Source organism: Pyrgilauda ruficollis, unplaced genomic scaffold (genome assembly GCF_017590135.1).
Source record: "Pyrgilauda ruficollis isolate IOZ18807 unplaced genomic scaffold, ASM1759013v1 scaffold8, whole genome shotgun sequence".
Lineage (NCBI taxonomy): Eukaryota > Metazoa > Chordata > Aves > Passeriformes > Passeridae > Pyrgilauda > Pyrgilauda ruficollis.
Genome location: NW_024529932.1, coordinates 8,553,589 through 8,571,604, shown reverse-complemented (window position 1 = coordinate 8,571,604; position 18,016 = coordinate 8,553,589). Strand labels below are relative to the sequence as shown.

The window sequence follows — 18,016 nt, the reverse complement described above, 5'->3', positions numbered from 1 at the left end:
TTAAATTTCAGTTGTCTGTTTTAATGTACAAAAGAACAGAGTATATTGCTCATTTTGTTGACCAAACAGTTCAGTGAAGTGATGGACTCTGCTCTGCTAAAGTCCAAAAATAAACAGAAAAAACATAGGTTTCAGGTGGGAAGACTGCTGTTGGAACAGCAAAAGAAGTTTACGTAAGGTGACAGCTATTTTAAATATCTTGTGATAAACATGATTAAAAAAAAATTGTAATGGCAAAACCTTTTCCAACCCAGACCCAGACAGTACACCTTCCTTTGGTCCATTCACAGAGATAGTAGGGTCCCAGCCAAACAATCTCAGCTCCCTTCTTATCTGGCTTCTTTTCTAAAACTATCACCAGCACATTTGCCAGCTCTGTAGAAATCTCAATTATAGATAGTTTATTTCAAAATGCCTTTGGATGAAGCCCCATTCCTGCCAAAGATAAGAGAGAACAAAATGAGAGGGCTCATGCTCCTGTTTTAAATTAGTGAAATTATGGAAATACTTAAGATGGTGCCTGAAAACCAGGCATAGAGAAGATAGAATTAGCTGAAACCTCAGGAAGAAATGGAGAGAACTGAACTGTTGCATGTAGAAAGATGTGAATTGTTGCATAAAACTGAAAAAACTGAATATTGACAGCTGCTTTAGGCTTGGACCAGCAATGCCCTCTCACTTAAATTGTTTCGAATACCTTTTGCCATCTTTTTGTTGTGCTGTACAGACTATTCTCATTGATAACCTCACAACCTGACAATGTCATAGGAAGAGAGATGGAAACAGCATTTTTGATTGTTGTGCCAAAAGCAGGATGAGAGCCAGCATATCTTCATTGCATTGTGCCTAAGGAGAGCAATGGGGAGATAGTTTTTGAGAAGCAGCTTGATTTATTCTGGTTTATGATTTTAAGTCAGTAGGTAGCACTGACATCTTTTTGTGTGGTTGCAAGAAAGATTCTGGTATTACTGTAGTCAAGAGTGTAATAATTAAATTTAGTAACATAAATTGATTTTAATGCAAATTAGCAGTTTTGCTCTTAGAGGCAAATACAAGGTATGCTAAGCAATTTCTGCCTATGAAAGGCAGTGTTGGGTTTCAGACTGGCTACTTGAGTCAAGGGGAGGTAGGTCATGCCAAGTCATTCAAAAACTTTACTTCTGTTCTACATTCTGCTTTTAGTTTGGAAGCCCTTAAGAGCTTCGTTTTTGGGTCAAGCCACCATTTTGTTTAATGTTTTACAAGTACAGAGTTACAAAAGAGGTGTTCATTCATAACAGAAGTTAGTGGTTTAATGTAGTAGTTAATTATTTCAGGTGAAAAACTGTTTTGTGTGTGGTAAAAATGCTTTATGAGACAGCATAAACATTCTCCTCTCATCAACTGCTAGGCCCTCAAACAATAGTACCTTCATTTCCTTAAGTATCTCCTGCCCCAGACCTGAAATGAAATAAACTCTCCTTGTAAACTAAACATGGAGAAATATATAAGACAAATATGTTAGACAGAAAGTGATGTACTTTATTAGGCTTATCTGCATATTTCTTTTAGAGACATCTAAGCTAGCATCTGTCTCTTGATTTATGTGTTTAAAACAAGCAGCTGTACAGAATAGAAAAAATTGTGATCCACAGAAACAGGCAACATGCATACATATTATGAGATATAGACAGGTATGCTTAGGCATGTATTAAACTTCTTTTCTTAAGCCTTGTTTGAGCTGAAAAGAGTTCTTTAGAAAGCATAACCCATTCATGGCATTTGACACTGAAAACTGCCTTTCATATCAAACAGCTGGAGCTTGGAGTCATTAACAGAGTGCATGGCCAGAATATATTTTGCACTCAGGTCTGATGAGACTGGTCTTCCATTTAGAAGGTGAATAACTTTCACTGTAAATACCCTTGGTCAAATGGTTCATCTATATTTTATTTTTAGAAAAGTAATTCCTTCTTCTCATTACTTTAGTAATTATGAGAGACCTATAGCTACTGAAAAATATATTTCATACATAAAATAAGTTGAAAGATTAGTTTTTTAGAGAAAGAAAAAACAGAGTAGTGGCAAAAATGGAAGACAGTGGAACATGCATTTCCAATCATCCATACCAAGTATTTGATTTTAAAATCACCCATTTGTACTGTGGCAGATTTCCACTGGCATAATCATGAGAAGCTAACAAGAACCCCTCATTAAATGAGTAGAGGAGAAACTGCAAGGCACAGTGGGAGAAAATGGGCAGAGGGTAGGGGGCTATCTTGGGGTTTCTTAAATTCTGGACTTGTGGCCCTTCACAGACAGTAATTCCCTAATGTCATTTTGATCAGATGTGTCCATAGTAGGCAGAGCCTACATCTGAAAAAATTCCTTAGCTATGATTACTGCATTATCTGGAGAAAACAGGCGCGCTACAGGAAGCTGTAAAAACATCAGTGCAGTGAAATGGTTGAAACAACAAGGCAACATGAAGGACCAAGTACAGAAAACACAATCTGAGAGGTCAGCTTGAGATGTCTGAAGCAACAGTGATTCCCAGATGTGTATAGCCACCCAAGCTGGCTAGGATCTAAATTTCTAGAGAGAAAATCTCTTGCTATGGTTTTGGTTATGTGAAGTTAAGAGTAAAATGCCTGGGATTTTTGAGGGAGGGCTGCAGTATGAAGTATAATGATGAAAGATGAAATATATGATGAAAGAAATCTCAGAGAATCCTTGGTGAACAGGCCAGTGATGGATAATAAGTGTATCTACAGTCATCTTACTGATTCTTTGAAAACATTTTATTCTTTACTTCAGTTATATGAAGAACTTAAATGTTAGCGTTTTGGTTTTCAGAAAACTGGATTTTAGAAAACTCAGAAGAGCTAATTGAAATGTCTATTGGAAATGAAAATAGGAGTTTGAGTGAAAATTTACAAACTCCTTGACTTTCACTTCCCTACCCTTCCAGGTACTATTAAGGCAGTTCATTAGATCAAGTCAAGGAAAAGGAGTGAAAACAGAAAGATAATACCATTTATGAGGTAATTCTGGGCTGTTGGAAGCACCTAAGTTCTGAAAAAGCCATTATTACCAGTCCTCATGTGGAAGAAGAAGCAATTCAAATAATCATGAAGTACATTTTAGATGTACATGGTAAAGCAAATTTCACATTATTTTTTAAATTTATTTACTCTTCAGAACACACTTGCACTATCACAGTATAAAACTCATGAGAGCCTAGAAATCTCTTATACACTGTGAGTAAAAGGTCCTCAAATGTGGGTGAACTAATAAACAATTGGCACTTGATATATCTTCATCCCTGAAATGACAGCTCAGAAGATCCTCCTTGACTGGGGAATAGCTTCAGAAGAGCCTTGTGTGCTTTTTCAACAGCTGCTGTCCTGCCAATACCTAGTCACAGGCTGCAGAAGGCAGCAGTAGAATTTTTTTAGATCCTCTGAAGTTGGGTCTCTCTGATCAAGTTGTATGTAATCTCATGATGAGATAGCACGTTCCATTTATCCAACAGTAACACTGGTTTCAGGTTGTGCTTCCTACCATCAAGAGAAAGGAAGGAATGAAGGGAAAGACAAACAGATTTTTTTCAAATGCATTCAGAAACTTTTTGTATGTAAATCCCAGTTATAGGGATAAAAAATTTTTGAAAATGCTTTTTTTTCCAAGTTAAAATATGTGAAATTAGACACTAGTGGTTATTAACGCATGGGAAATTGGGGAAAAATCCAGGTAAGATTTTCATCACACTTGTCTTCCTAACATGAAAATTGTTTTCAGAAATTAAAAACCATGTTTTCTAGATCTTTAAAAGACACTCAGATCTAAGAGTGGCCAAGGAAGCAGTGTTTTATTTAATGTTATTTAATAAACATCATGTGATGAATGTCTGTTAATCTTATCGAGGCCAAAAGGAATCCGTGGCTTCACTCATTCTAAATAGTAAACAGCAAAGTGGGAGAAATTATTTAAGATTATATCTTTGCACAATAGCATGAGTCAAAGTCATTGATGATTTAAGTTGCTAGTGAGGGAACTCCTGATGATGTGAAATCAGTTACTGAGGAAAGAAAGTAGAAGCTCAGTCCCATCTGGGTCAACACATTCAAAAGCCTGGACTAGACAGGGATTATTGCACTTCAGTGGACAAACTGCGGTGGCTGGAAGATTAAGGTGGAAGAATAAGAATTTGAGAAACTCACCAACAAAAAACAATAGAGTTCTAGTGATGGATCCAATGACATCACTCGCCTAAGCACAGACTTTATTTCTTAATATAAAACTACAAACGAGATAAAAAAATAACATCTTCGGTCAAGTTTGAATGAAAATTATGCTGGAATGAATCCTCATGCTGGACCAAGTTAGTTACATCTTTCATGATTACCTGCCTTCTGTATCTTCCTTTGCCAAATTTTTCAGTGATCTGGGGAGATATTTCCTAAGCCAGAGGGAGCAGTTAAATGTCTAGTCCCCTTTTAAAGTCACAGGGAAATGTTGTACCAAGCTTCCCCAATACTTTAAAAAATGCTGTACTTGAGCTTCCTCAAATTAAAGCAGTTGATTTTTTTTTCAGTTCAGTAAAATCAGAGCATAACATTTGACATAAAGAGGCAACATTGGTTCAAAACGTGAGTTACAGAATCACAGAATCATTAAAGCTGGGAAAGATCTCTAAGACCAGAAGTCTAAACTTCTCTGAAGAGATATGAAAACCAGTACATTAAGAAAACATGCTTTCAAGAGAAAATGCAGGCTACGCTGTAGGATGCTCTGTCATGTGCTCTCATTAGATGATGACGGATAACACTGAAGCCCTCCCCGCCACCATTCCCCCCAGTTTAATAGAATTATAGAATCATATATGTTGGAAAAAGACCTCTAAGATCATTGAGTCCAGATGTAACACCCCATGTCCACCAATAAAACGTGTCCCAAAAGTGCCACATCTGCATGTTTTGTGAACACTTTCAGATATGGTGATTTAAGCACTTTGTGGGCAGCCTGTTCTAAAGCTTGACCCTGTTTTTAGTGAAGAAATTTTTCTAATCTCCAGTCTAAACCTCGCCTGGAAAAATTTTCCATTTCCTCTTGTTCTGTCACTTGTTACCTGGGAGAAGAGCCTGACCCCACCTGGCTGCACCCTCCTGTCAGGCAGCTGCAGAGAGTGATGAGGTTCCCCTGAGCCTCCTTTTCTCCAGGCTGAACACCCCCAGCTCCCTCAGCTGCTCCTCACAGCACTTGTGCTCCAGACCCTTCCCCAGCTCCGTTGTCCTTCCCTGGACACGCTCCAGCCCCTCAATGTCTTTCTTGTAGTGGGGCCCCAAAGTGAAAACAGTATTTGAGGTACAAATTATGGCAAAGCCTTCATCACAACAATTTAGGTTAAGAACCAAGTTGTATGGCTTCATCTCACATCTCAAATGAACTACAGTTAATTCCTGTCAATAACAGTTTTGCTGGCAGGAGTACTTCAGAATTAATGTTTATTTCTCCAAAATGAAAAAAAAAAAAGTAGCTATTTTTTTCTGTAAACTGCAAATATTTCTTCTAATGTGTAATAAAAACCTGTAATTATATAGCTATGAATAAAAAGCTATTTTTATGTAATTACCTGCATTGCTTCATAAGCTACCCTCCTATTTTAAACTGATTAAACTGATTTTTTTTTTCAGCTCTTTTTCTTCTGGAAAGAAAAATTTCTTTTTAAATATGCCTATTTTTTTCCCTTTTCAAGATAAATAATAATGATTTTTAAAAAATATGTTAGCATTGTAGAGAAGTGGGCCATCAAAAGATTCTTTCTTAAAACAAAATTTGTATTTTTCATTGCTCCATTTCATTAAAATAGGATATGGGGCAAGGTTTTATAAAATATTAGATTTTTGGGGGAAAAACAAGCTGCAAAGTAATTTGTTTTCTCTACAAAGAAGTGTTTGGATGAAGTTCAAATTTGAACTGAAAGAAGTAATATGTCTTGTAAGAAAATGAATCAATCCAAGAAAGAGAGAAAATGTTTAATCAGAGAAGCAAAAAATGTTTAATCACACAGGCAATCTAGATTAGTTATCAAACATGATTTCTCTAGATATTCATTTAATGAGGATGAATTTTCCCTCAGCTAGCAAACTGAAAAGGTGGTAGGATTTTGCCAGAAGATCTCTAACCACCAGGAGTATCAGAGGTGAAATGTTCACCTCAGTTAAGCAACTGGGAATTTTACGATTGATTCCATAAGCCAGTTTTTTACTGTAGTCCAATCTAATTTCCATGCAATCTGTTATGCCTCTCTAAGCTTTTATCCTGAAGCAGAAAAAAAATTCAAAGATGGCTGTAGAGACTTTGTCCTTGAGAAAACCTGCCAGTGCCACAGGAACGTCCTACCACGTTTAACTTTTTAAAAAACTTTTGTAGTTCTGAAAAGCTTGGAACTCTCACATGTTACTGGTATTTTTATCAGCTTTTAAAAACAGCCAAAAAAGAACTTCTGTACCAATGTGGATTCTCATTCATGTGACTATGAAAGGTAAATGCTGCATGTGGATTCTCAATGGGAGAGCTTTCAAAAAGAAAGTTTTGGCAGAGTTAGGGATACGCACGTGTATGTGCATTGCCAGACAGCTATAAATACCAGATCCATGGAGTGCACAGGACAGGAGGACAAAGGCACAAAGACTGGATGATTTATTGTAGAGCTGTAAAGTGCTTTTAAAAATGGGAAAAGATTTGTTAGTGTTCAGCAAATGTGAAATTCATGAGAGATGTTCTATCAAAGAAATTAGCCAAAGCACAGTGGAAAAGGAAATTTTATAAATAAACCCAGTGGAATTTTTTTTTCTTGTTCTGTAAAAACCTTCCATTGGATTTAAAATATGTGGAATTATCTATTAATGAAAGTAAAATACTTTAGTGGTGCCCAGGTTTTCAGATGGAAAGTATTTAAAGACTAAAGCAGTTTCCCTCTCAGAAATTTATAATTGGCCAAGCTACTTTGTGTTCTTTATCAAGAAATGGGAGTTGTGAGCACTTTTAAGGAAAACAGAGATACATGATCTCTGTGTGAGAAATACCTGGAGCCCCTGGCTGCAAGGGATCTGTGTCAGTGATATAAGATGAGCATCAGAGAAGGGCAGCTCCAAATCACATTGAATCTAGGGATAGAAAAGGAATTAAAAATACAGAGGTATTATAATATAAATTGTGCCATTTCATTTTGCAGTTAAAAAGAGAAAGGTGCCTCTAGTGAATAAATCAGTATACACAATTTATCACCCATTTTAAGATCTGTCTTTGGAATATACTTTTTTTTCTATTTTAGAGACAGGAAAAAAATAGCCCCAGAAACTAAACCCTTGACTTTTGGGTGGTAAGAATGTGAGACAGACTCCTCCACTCTCCCTGTGCCCCTATACATACAAAGACACACAAGCTTGTTTCACAGCTTCTGCAATTGGCTTGGGGGAATCCTTAATCAGTGTATTAATTTGTGGAGAGAAAATCTTGCCTCCAAATGAAGCAGGGAGAAGAGTTCAGCAGTTGGACTTACAAGGCAGTCTTGCCTGGTCTCAATGGTCTTTTATTTTGGGCATCTCTCAGGATAACCTTCTAAAGTTAAAGTTCTGTAGTTTAGTGATATGGTAGAAGACTTTGTACTCAAAATACCATATTACAAAACTTAAATTTATTTTAAAAGAAGAAAATACCGTGCATGTTGTTAAGCTCATGCAATTCCATTTTTCCATTCAACAGGCAAGCAAAGCACTATCACTTTCTGATATTGTTTCAGGAAATGTCTTTGAGCAGAAATAGTCTTTTAGAGACAATTCACAAAAATGATTTCTGGAAATGTGGCAATTAATTAAAACATAGTAAGTTTGTATCTTGTTTTGCAATATGTTCTCACAGCTGCAGCTGAACAAACAGAATTGCATTTCCCAAATTACCATTTGATCTACCGCATTAAACCAAGGCTTTCATTGTACTTAGGAGAGGATTTTTAAAAGAGCTGCTTAAGTTGCTTAGAAGAGAGTACTAGAAGGAATCCACTGCTGTGAGCGGAAAACACTAATGAATTTTCTGTGTTTGGTTGATCTGGTGTTGAACTCCAGTTAAAAACTCCTCCACACTTTTTAGTAAGTGCTTCATCTTATGCATACAGCCAAACACAATGACCTTTAAGACAAAGGCGTATGTAGTTTCAAGGTTTCAGAATTTACTGTGGAACTGCAAGAGACAGGCCCACTAGATATTCATGCACCTTGGGGTAGCATTCAGAAGCCACACTGAGACAGCTGGACCCTTGTGCTAAACTTTTTACAGATATCTAATAGGAGACTGGCCTTCCTGTCAAGTGCTCATAGTGCTCAATAGAACAGACGGTTTAAACCTTGAAAACTGAGACATGGGAATGCAAAGTGACTTGCTGCAGGGGATGAATTTCGTTTCAGAGATTCAGTACCCAACATGCCAGACTTCTCATTATGCAATGTCTTATTATATGAGGACAAATGTTTGAGAGGAATAAATACTCAAGAGAGTAATACTTGTGATTCATTGGGGTTTTTTTGGTTTTTTCGGTTTTTTTTAAAGCTGGAAAGATCATAATGTAGTCTCTTTTTGTTCACCTCAACCACTAATACAGTATTAAATTTTAGAGCAATAAGCTGGTTTTGGTTAAAGTGTGATATTATTTAACCGATATTATTATTATTTGGTTAAATGCTGTGATATTATTTCTGGTTATAACACTTTAGATATGTTGCTACCTGACATGTGATATATGCCTCCTAAATGCAAGATAATTAGTTTGCTTGAAGGAGTTTGTGATCAAAAGACAAAGGCAGATGATGATTTAGAGGGTGCGGGGCTATAAATAGAGCACAAATAGGTTTTTGTTGGATATTGTTGGATGTAACTATATAATTTCTTAAAAACTCCTTGTTTCCCTTTTGTCTTATTTTGAATAACTGTATTTAGAGGTGTCCTACTCTACTCCAGACAATTTTTAGGATAGTAGTTAACTGGTCCTAATACATCTATAATGTTTTTCACCTACTCACTTTATGTAACACTGCTTTCTTTTTTATAATCCTGTCTGTCATCTTATATCAGTGATTTAGTTCAGCTCATTAAGTTCGTCTCACTGCTGGGAATTTTTCTTAATGCAAGAGCATAATTTAGTATTAAATCAGCAGTCTCAAACACAACTGAGGAAGAGCATATGTGTTTCAAATCTGTACTGGATTTGGGTGCAAGGTAGTTTAAAACTACAGAGGGATGAATTTAGATCATTTGTCTTTTGGTTCCAGAGCTCTAACTAGCCCCATGTCCTCTTCCAGGACGTAGAGGTCAGTGGAGTGGTCAGGAGGAGGTGGAGCAGAGAGCAGAGAGGAGGAAGAGACTGTTGGGATGATCTGTGCAAAGCAAACAGAAAGATCATTGGACATTTTAACGGGAAGTGCCAGTCTCAAAGCTATTTTAGAACTATTGCTTAATCTCATCTCCAGTGTCGCAGTTCTTATGAACATAAGTTTATAAATCATTTGACCTTGGGAGGCAGTTCATATTTAGATTGAATGATTCTCCCTTCTGTGCTTAATCTCACATGTAGAGCTTGCATCTCCATATGGGTAGGCTGTTCTTCTTGGAAGGAGTTCTTCAGGTCAGAAAAATTTGCACAGTATTTTTTACATCAGTGCTGGCAGGTGCACAGAAGCTGAACAAACAGTGCATATGACTGTGACCCAAGAAGACATGGACCACTGATGGCAGTGCAGGCACACCTCAGATGAAAGTTTTCATGTGCTATTATGGTGGCACAAGGAAATGTGACTCCCTACATAGGCTTTTTAAATGTGTTGCTCTCTGGAGTTTACCAGGTCAAAGAAGTATAGAACAAGCTAAGTTGGAAGGGACCCTCCAAGATAATCAAGTACAACTCCTGGCTGTGCACAGGACCATCCTCAAGAGACACACCATGTGCCTGAGAACAATGTCCAAATGCTCCTTGAACTCTTCTTAGGCTTGCTGCTATGACCACTTCGCTGGGGAGCTTGTTCCAGACCACAACCACCCTTTAGGTGAAGAACCTTTATCTAATACCTAGCCTAGACCTCTCCTGACACAACTTCAGGCCATTCCATCATGTCCTGTCACTGGCCACCACAAAGGAGAGATCAGTGCCTGCCCTTCTTTGCCTGTAGGGAGGGGAATACAGGGACAGTCTCTGTGAGAAGATGCCAGGGGCCACTCCTATGTCAGACAGAGTTTTTAGCCAGCTGAGCTTGTCAGTGATGCTGTGGTACCTCTGTGATAACACATTCAGTAAAGGATGAAAAACACTGCATAGGAGCAGTGAGAGACTGGAGTGAGAATATGTGAGAGGAAGAACCCTGCAGACCCCCAGGTCAGTGCAGAAGGAGGGGCAGGAGGTGCTCCAGGTGCCAGATCTGAAATTCCCCCACAGCCCGTGGTACAGCCCATGGTGAGGAAGCTGTGCCCCTGCAGCCCATGAAGATCCATGGGGATGCAGAGATCCACCTGCAGCCTGTGGAGGATCCCACACCAGAGCAGGTGGAAGTGCCCTGAATGAAGCTGCAGCCCGTGGAGAGTCCACATTGGAGCTGGTTCCTGGCAGGGGCTGTGGCCCAATGGAGAGAGGAGGCCATGCTGGAGTGGGTTTTCTGACAGGAATTGTGGTCTGTGGGGGACCCATGCTGAAGCAGTCTTTTCCTGAAGGACTATTTCTTGGAGAGTGCCTGCATGTAGCAGTTCTTGAAGATCTGCAACCCACGGCAAGGGCACATGGTGGAGAAGTTTGTAAAGGATGGTATCTCCTGGGGAGATTCAGTGCTGGATTAGGTGAGCAGCCTGAGGAGGAAGGAGAGTCAGACACAAGTTGTCATTGACCAATCACAATCCCTAAGCCCCGTTTGGATGTCCAAAGCATAGGGGGAAGAGAAGATAGCAATGAAAGACTGTCCTCATATTTGAAAACTTCCACAATGCAAACTAGTCTTGAGTCTTTCAATTTTTGCAGTTCCACAGTTTGTGTTTTTATGACAGATCAGTATGTCTGTTAACATATCTGTAATAGCTAACCGTGCCAAAGCTTCCCACACAATAGTTGAAAACGGAGGGGAAAGCGTTTTATAATGCTTATTTCAGAACCTGTGTCCTGGAACACTCAGGGTCAGTGAGTCATGAATGATGAAGGTTCTGTCATGTCTGATGAAAGTTCTATCATGTCTGATGAAGGTTCTATCATGTTACTTTGGTGTTAGGTCTTCCAGGTTCCTACATATATGGTTCCTATACCTGGTACCTGTTTGCTGCTGAGCAAAACTAGCATTGTTGGCAGAACAGCTGCACCCTGCTTATTCTTTGTAAATATATTGTTTAGAGGATTTAAACTATATGTGCATAATTTGGGAATAAGAAGTTGTTGGAGTTTTTTGATTTTTGTTTTTCAAGATAAGATTTGTGTTTTAAGTGAGGGACTTGCCTTTAGAGCTATAGCAGGAACTTTGGAAAGTATTTCTCTTACAGAGAAAGAAGACCATGTGACTTTTCCATGTGTCTCAGTAAACCCTTCAGTATATGCAGTTTTTGCATTTTGGCATTATGATGTCATTTCTTAACTAAAGGCCCTGTGAGTCACCTATTCTTTTAAAGTGATTGTGCTATCATGTAGTACAATCAGCTAGAGCAGAACACATCTAATTCATATTATAACATCTGCAATAATTCTATCTTGGCTATTTAAGGTGCAATGCAGTGTTTTTTCTGGAGTCTGTTCCAAGGGGAGCAGGCTGGGTGGAGAAAGGATCAAGACTAGCCCTGGGGGAAAGCCATGGAGGTGCTGGTGGATGAGAAGCTCAGCATGTCCCAGAAATGAGTGCTCACAGCTCGGAAAACCAATGGTGTCCTGGGCTGCATCCAAAGCAGCATGGATAGCAGGGCCAGGGAGGGGATTCTACCCCTCTGCTCTGCTCTGCTGAGATCCCACCTGGAATCCTGCATCCAGCTCTGGGGTCCCCAGCACAACAAGGAGCCAATTGTAGCCAGTCCAGAGGTGGGATACTTGTTCCCAGGGCTGGAGCATCATTCCTGTGAAGACAGACTGAGAGAACCAGATTTCAGCCTGGAGAAGAGAAGGCTCCAGGGAGGCATAATTGCAGTCTTCCAGTACCTGAAGGGAGCCTACAGGGTAGAGGGAGAGACTCTGTTTGCAAGGGCATGTAGTGACAGGACAGGGGGGAATGGCATTAAACTTTAAGAGGGTTGGTTTAGATTAGATATTAGGAAGAAATTCTTCACTGTGATGGTAGTGAGGCACTAGAAAAGTTTGCCCAGAGAGGCTGTGGGCTCCCCATTGCTGCAGATGTTCAAGACCAGGCAGAATATAGCTCTGAGAAACCTGATCTAGTGGCAGGTGCCCATGACAGGGAATATTGGAACTAGATGACCTGTAATGTCTCTTTCAACCCAAACCATGCTGTGATTCTATGAGCCTTACCTCCACCATTCTTACCATTCGTCTCAGCTTTGGTGAGACCACTGGCATTGCAAAATCTGCAGGAGAAAATAGTATGTGTATACACATAGTAAGTTGTCAGCAACAAAGAGGTATCTGGTTTAAAGACAAATTATTATTCAATATTTTTCAAAGTACGCTCATAAAAGTGTATTTGTCACTGCTTTGTATTTATGAGGGAAAAAGTCTTGAACAAAATTTTCTTAGAATGCTAGTATGCAACTCTTTTACCAAGCATAATTTAGTTAATTTTTAATAAGTAAAATGCCTTTAGAAGTGTAAGAGAACTGGAAGAAAACTGGCAAATTCAGGTAGTCATGTTTGCCGGGAGGCATTTTCTGAGAACGGTAGTGAGTTGGAATACAAATCCTCATGGCTTTGCTGATTTTGTGGTTGCTGCTGATTACTGTAAAATTGATTCAGGAGTGTTGCAGCATCTCTGCATATGTTTAAGCTTCATCTCCATAGTGTCACAGGCATTCTTCCTCTCTGTGGGTTTTGTACTGAGTAAGAAAAAAGTCTCATAACCCTCATCTTAGCATTTTTTCTGATCAAGGAGCAAAGAAGGACACTCTTCAGTTATTTTCCAGTCTTGATCTCAAGTATAATAGCACAAGTTTTCTTGGATTGGCTATTTCAGGACTTTAATGGTATTCAGAAAATGTTTTATCATATTTGGATTTAGACTGGGGCAAAGATAGTTTGCTTTGAACATGAAGAATTATTATTCTGTTACTCTAAGTTATAAGTACTTCAGGGTCATATTATGTTATTTAATGAAATTTCAAGTTTGACTTTTTTTTTCCATCCTGAGAATGAATTTGAACTTTAACTCCACTAAGTGTACCATTTCACAGCTTGGTATTGATTTCTTGAATTTTTCATCATGTGGATTCCTACTGTAAGGACCATGTGTTACAAAAAGTACTCTGTGCCCCGTAAAACTGCAAAGTACAACAGCAAGGAGCCTTAGGAAGGATTTTGTGTAAACAAGAAACACTTTAAGTAACTACCACTTACATGAGGTTTGTGTTCAATTATTTCAGTTGTCAGAGTTAATTGAACTGTGTTTAACAATAAGAAGGCCTGCCATATCCTCACAGAAATACTTGTAAAACACGAAGAAATCCCTTTGCAGAGGAAAGTAACGTGCAGGATGGGACTGAATGAATGATTATAGAAGGAAGATACAAAAAACAAGTGTTTGAAAAGGATTATTAAGAAGAAAGATTGTGTTTAAGAAAAGGAGATCTAAAGGACATTTGCTGCAGAAATGAAAGCTTAAGCTTCCACTGAAAAATGAAACTTTTAAGGAACATTAAAACAACAGTAGAAATTAATTTATATAGTTAAATATAATACAGGAAATAGGAAAACAGTTGAAGCTGTTCTATATTGATGATGAGATAGAAAAGCAGGAAAATGTGGTTGGAGATTTAAAACTAATAGATATTTCACAGTGATTTTCACTCAAGGAGATGTGAAGGCTAATGGGAACAGAGAAGTCACATCTTTCTTCCCTGGTTCTTCACGAACTGGTTTACTGAAGGGCAGATGCAATAACAAGTGCCTCTTACTAGAGCTGTAATATGTATGATCAGTGTAGTTATATAACAGATTTTGACAGAAAGAAAGCTTTAAAATATGGATATAGATTGAAAATGGCATAAAATACAACCAGAAGTTACTAAGGTAGACAGTATAGGATTGATCTCTATCTTCCAAATGCCAAGAGAATGTCATAAAATAGACATGGTCTTAAGGGAAGTGGTTTATGGAAATGGAGACAAACAGGGTCAAAAGGCAAGCATGAAACTGTGGAGAAGATGGCAGAAGAGGAGGTACCAGGCTGGAGAAGCACAATTACAGGAGAAAGATCTTAACTGTCTAATTTTACAGTAGACACAGAGATAAAAAGTCAGGGTACCATGATGGAATTTGCTGGAGAGGCAGATAAGTACATCAAACAGAGCAGACTAAGACTGTAAGCGTAGAAGTAAATAACTTTAAAGGAGTACAGAAATATGTGGGGCATGATGGAAAACAAATAACAGTGACTAATGAAAACACTCTGCTATAAGCAGAAACTCATCATTTGCAAAAGGCCCAGAAGGAAGAAGGAGCAGACTTTTGATCCCAACATGATCGTCAGCCATCACTGAGGTTCAGGTTTTAGAAAAGCACAGTGTCGTCTTAGGATATGTCAGAAAAGGTATTTTATGTTTGAAATGGGGAAATAATGTAAAAAAAAAGCAGGAAACCTTTAACTGAAATTCTCAACATGTCAGTCATCTGTGTTCAAGCCAGATGAGATGGAGCTGGGAAAGCAGAGAGCAATGCTCCCTGTGATGATTCGTGGAATGACAAGCCAATGATTTGAGGGGTCTGTGGGAATCTGTTTTGTGTGGTCCAGCTAAGAAAATACTGAAAGGATTTTTATAAGAGATGCAGATATTGAAGGTGAGCTTAAAGGAAGAAAGCTTTTGAAAAAGCTTTATTGATATAAAATCTGGCTTTAAAAATCATTAGGATGGGAGCCATAACAGTGGAGGAGAACGTAAAATCACAAAACTGCCCTCAAGCTACTTACTCCAGTTCTGGGTAAATTATCCAAGTCTTAGGAGAAAAATGCACAGTTTTTATTTTCAGCTCTTTATACAATAAATGTAATATGAAAAAATTAAAGTTGGAGTGCTTTGAATTTGCTAAGGGTGTAAATTGTTCCCTGACTGCTGCACATGCAGAATGACTGTGAACTCCTGGCTAGTGGGAGGGTGCCTTGAGTTTTCCCATGTTTAGGCAACATGTAAGAACGGACTCTGAGAAGAGAGGATCTGGAACAGGAGAGCATGGGAAATAGTGAGAGGAAAGCATAGAAAATGTGACGATCCCCTAACTGACTGATCCTTTCTCCATTTTCTGTGTGTCTGCAAGAGGTAACACTATTAATGATTATACAGTTTCTAATAACTTGGTTTGTGCTTCAAAAAAATGGGGTGTTTTTCATTAGACCCTTCATGAATTAATAGGAATGCAGTAGATGCTCAAGAAAATACCCCTATGCCTGCTTTTCTGTGCGGAGATCAGAGAAGTCTTTACCCAGTGTGATGAAATTAATAGAAATCTCTCTCTATGTCTTAAATGAGTCCAAGAGCAAATCAAAACTCAGAATATATATTCAGATCATTTGTTTTCTGCTTTCCAGTTAGCAGAGAGTAGAAATAAAAGGGTTGGGGCAAAAGTCAGATCACATTGACTTACTGCATTTTACTTAAACTGCCCTCTTAAAGTCAAGGAGATTATTCATGAAGTAGGTTTTACTCAATGTCTCTAGAAGTGTTTTAATGTATCACAAGTGCTTCCTGTTTAAAAGGGAGCAAAGGTTCTCCATCGTTGCAATTCAAAATGTCCAAATTTCACTTACAAGGTCAGTAACATTTTTTTAAATTTTCACATTTTAGAATGTGAACATTTTTCAGTTCAAGGTAATGGAAATGCTCAATGCCTTATCCTATGCAGAGCTGTGGCTAAAACACTATATGTTGATTTTTTTCACTGGCATGCAAAAACACGTTATTTTTTTTACATTTTATTTTAGAGTAAAACCACTATAGATACTTAATGTGTACTTAATTATATCCATACTTAATGTTCTATGAACAGGATCAGAAAGTCAGGAAATGTTATTTAGCTATTTATTTATTGGTTTCCATAATAAAACACATGTGAAAATTGAGTGTAACTGCACAAGCAGAATTGCAAATCTTCAGATTAGGAGTTTGAGGATGTTGGAATGTGTAAGCACACGTTTACAGATTTTGTCACTACTTAAACTCTGTTTGTTTGTTTGTTTGTTTCTTTCAGTTTGCTCCCAGTATTCTAGAGGAGTTTTTGCCATTTTTGGACTATATGATAAGAGATCAGTACATACCTTGACCTCATTCTGCAGCGCCTTGCACATCTCCCTCATCACGCCGAGTTTCCCCACGGAGGGTGAGAGCCAGTTCGTGCTGCAGCTGCGGCCGTCCCTGCGGGGAGCCCTCCTGAGCTTGCTGGATCATTACGAATGGAACCGCTTTGTTTTCCTGTATGACACAGATCGAGGTAAGCTGGGACCAGCTTTCTTATCTGCATCGTTCAAATGACTTTTGCAAGGGCTGTGAACTTTTATGTCCCACTGAGAGCTTGGGGAGCCAAAGTTCAGAGGGCCTTTGAGGTGAAATACCTCTAACTGAGTAGCTGTGTGGCTGAAGGAAGAACTCCTTAGTCTGCAAAAACTGGGTATTGGATTCACATAGTATGTAATCGACCAGCCAAAGCCTGTACTTTAAGTCTAAAATACTGAAATCTTTAAACTAATGGTAGTGAAACAAAAATGCAGTTCAATAAGCAGAATGATACAGCTCGATTCTCTCTTCAATTCACTTCGTAAGTGACAGCAGTACAAAGAAGTAGAGAGGAACGGCCTCTTCTCTGCATCTGCACTACTGTAAGCTGAGATGAGAGCAAGCCTGTGGGACTTCCAAGCTTTGGAAGGTGAAGGCAGAGAAAGGCTCTGCCCTCAGGCTGTGCCACAGTAGTGGAGGTCAGAGACAACGCTTGCAAGGCACAGGGTATCCACAGGCAGAGGGAGGGAGTGCTGCTGCAGCCCATCTTCTGCTCCTTTCCTCTGTGATGGACTGTGATGGATGGTTCCTTTACCTCTGTGATGGACTACACTTTTACAAAATACATAGTTAATTCCAGAAAAGGATGTATTTTCTATCCACAGTCTCCATTCCACATCCTAATGCATCTCAGAACTGTTTTAAGTGATAAAAAACTGTAAGTGCATCACTGTACGTCACCTCTCAGTGAGAAATTGAGAGGTAAAAGCTGTTCTCTGAGTTGTGTGTTCATTCTGCTGGCAAAGTCTTTGTTTGTGTAATAGGACTGAGCCAGCATTGCTGAGCTTCTGTGAGAGACAAGATTTTTATGTTGGTGGCTTGCTTTCAGCAGGGGAGCAAACAGCATAGCTGTAGTCAAATAATTATTTTACTACAGCTGTTTCAATATAGTTCCCCATGTGGACAGTCTATTCCAGAACTAAAGTGGCTTTATTCCAGTATAATTACTCTACAGAAGAAATAGGGAATTTCACAGACCTAGCTAAATCTGTTTAATTACTTGATTATGCCTATAGAAGTTAATTTTCTCCTATACACAAGCACTACATTTTAGGGAGTTTTACTTTGATATGCTGCCTAAATACCTGAATTTAAATAAAAAAGAATAATGAAAGAAAATGAAAGAGTTTGTATTGTTTCATAAGTGTTTGTTTGTTGTTTTAACTAAATATTTTTTAATGCTTGCTGGACCCATAAGGGAAGTTCCAGAAAGCATTATAGAATGCATTAGGTAATGGGAAAGAAAAATATAGCAGAATTTTAAAGTATTTCTATTCAAGATATAGTTATGGGTAACAAGAAAACAAGCACATAA

At 38.5% G+C, this 18,016-nt stretch overlaps 1 protein-coding gene across 3 annotated transcripts in view; it reads left to right on the top strand.

Moving 5' to 3' along the window:
• Positions 1-18,016, top strand: part of GRIA4 (glutamate ionotropic receptor AMPA type subunit 4) — a 215,392-nt gene that overhangs the window by 55,530 nt on the left and 141,846 nt on the right. For all 3 annotated transcript variants that reach the window (XM_041487172.1, XM_041487171.1, XM_041487173.1), the window contains exon 3: positions 16,400-16,639. In XM_041487172.1, the coding sequence (XP_041343106.1) occupies positions 16,400-16,639 (240 nt within the window). The remainder of the gene's footprint in view (positions 1-16,399; positions 16,640-18,016) is intronic.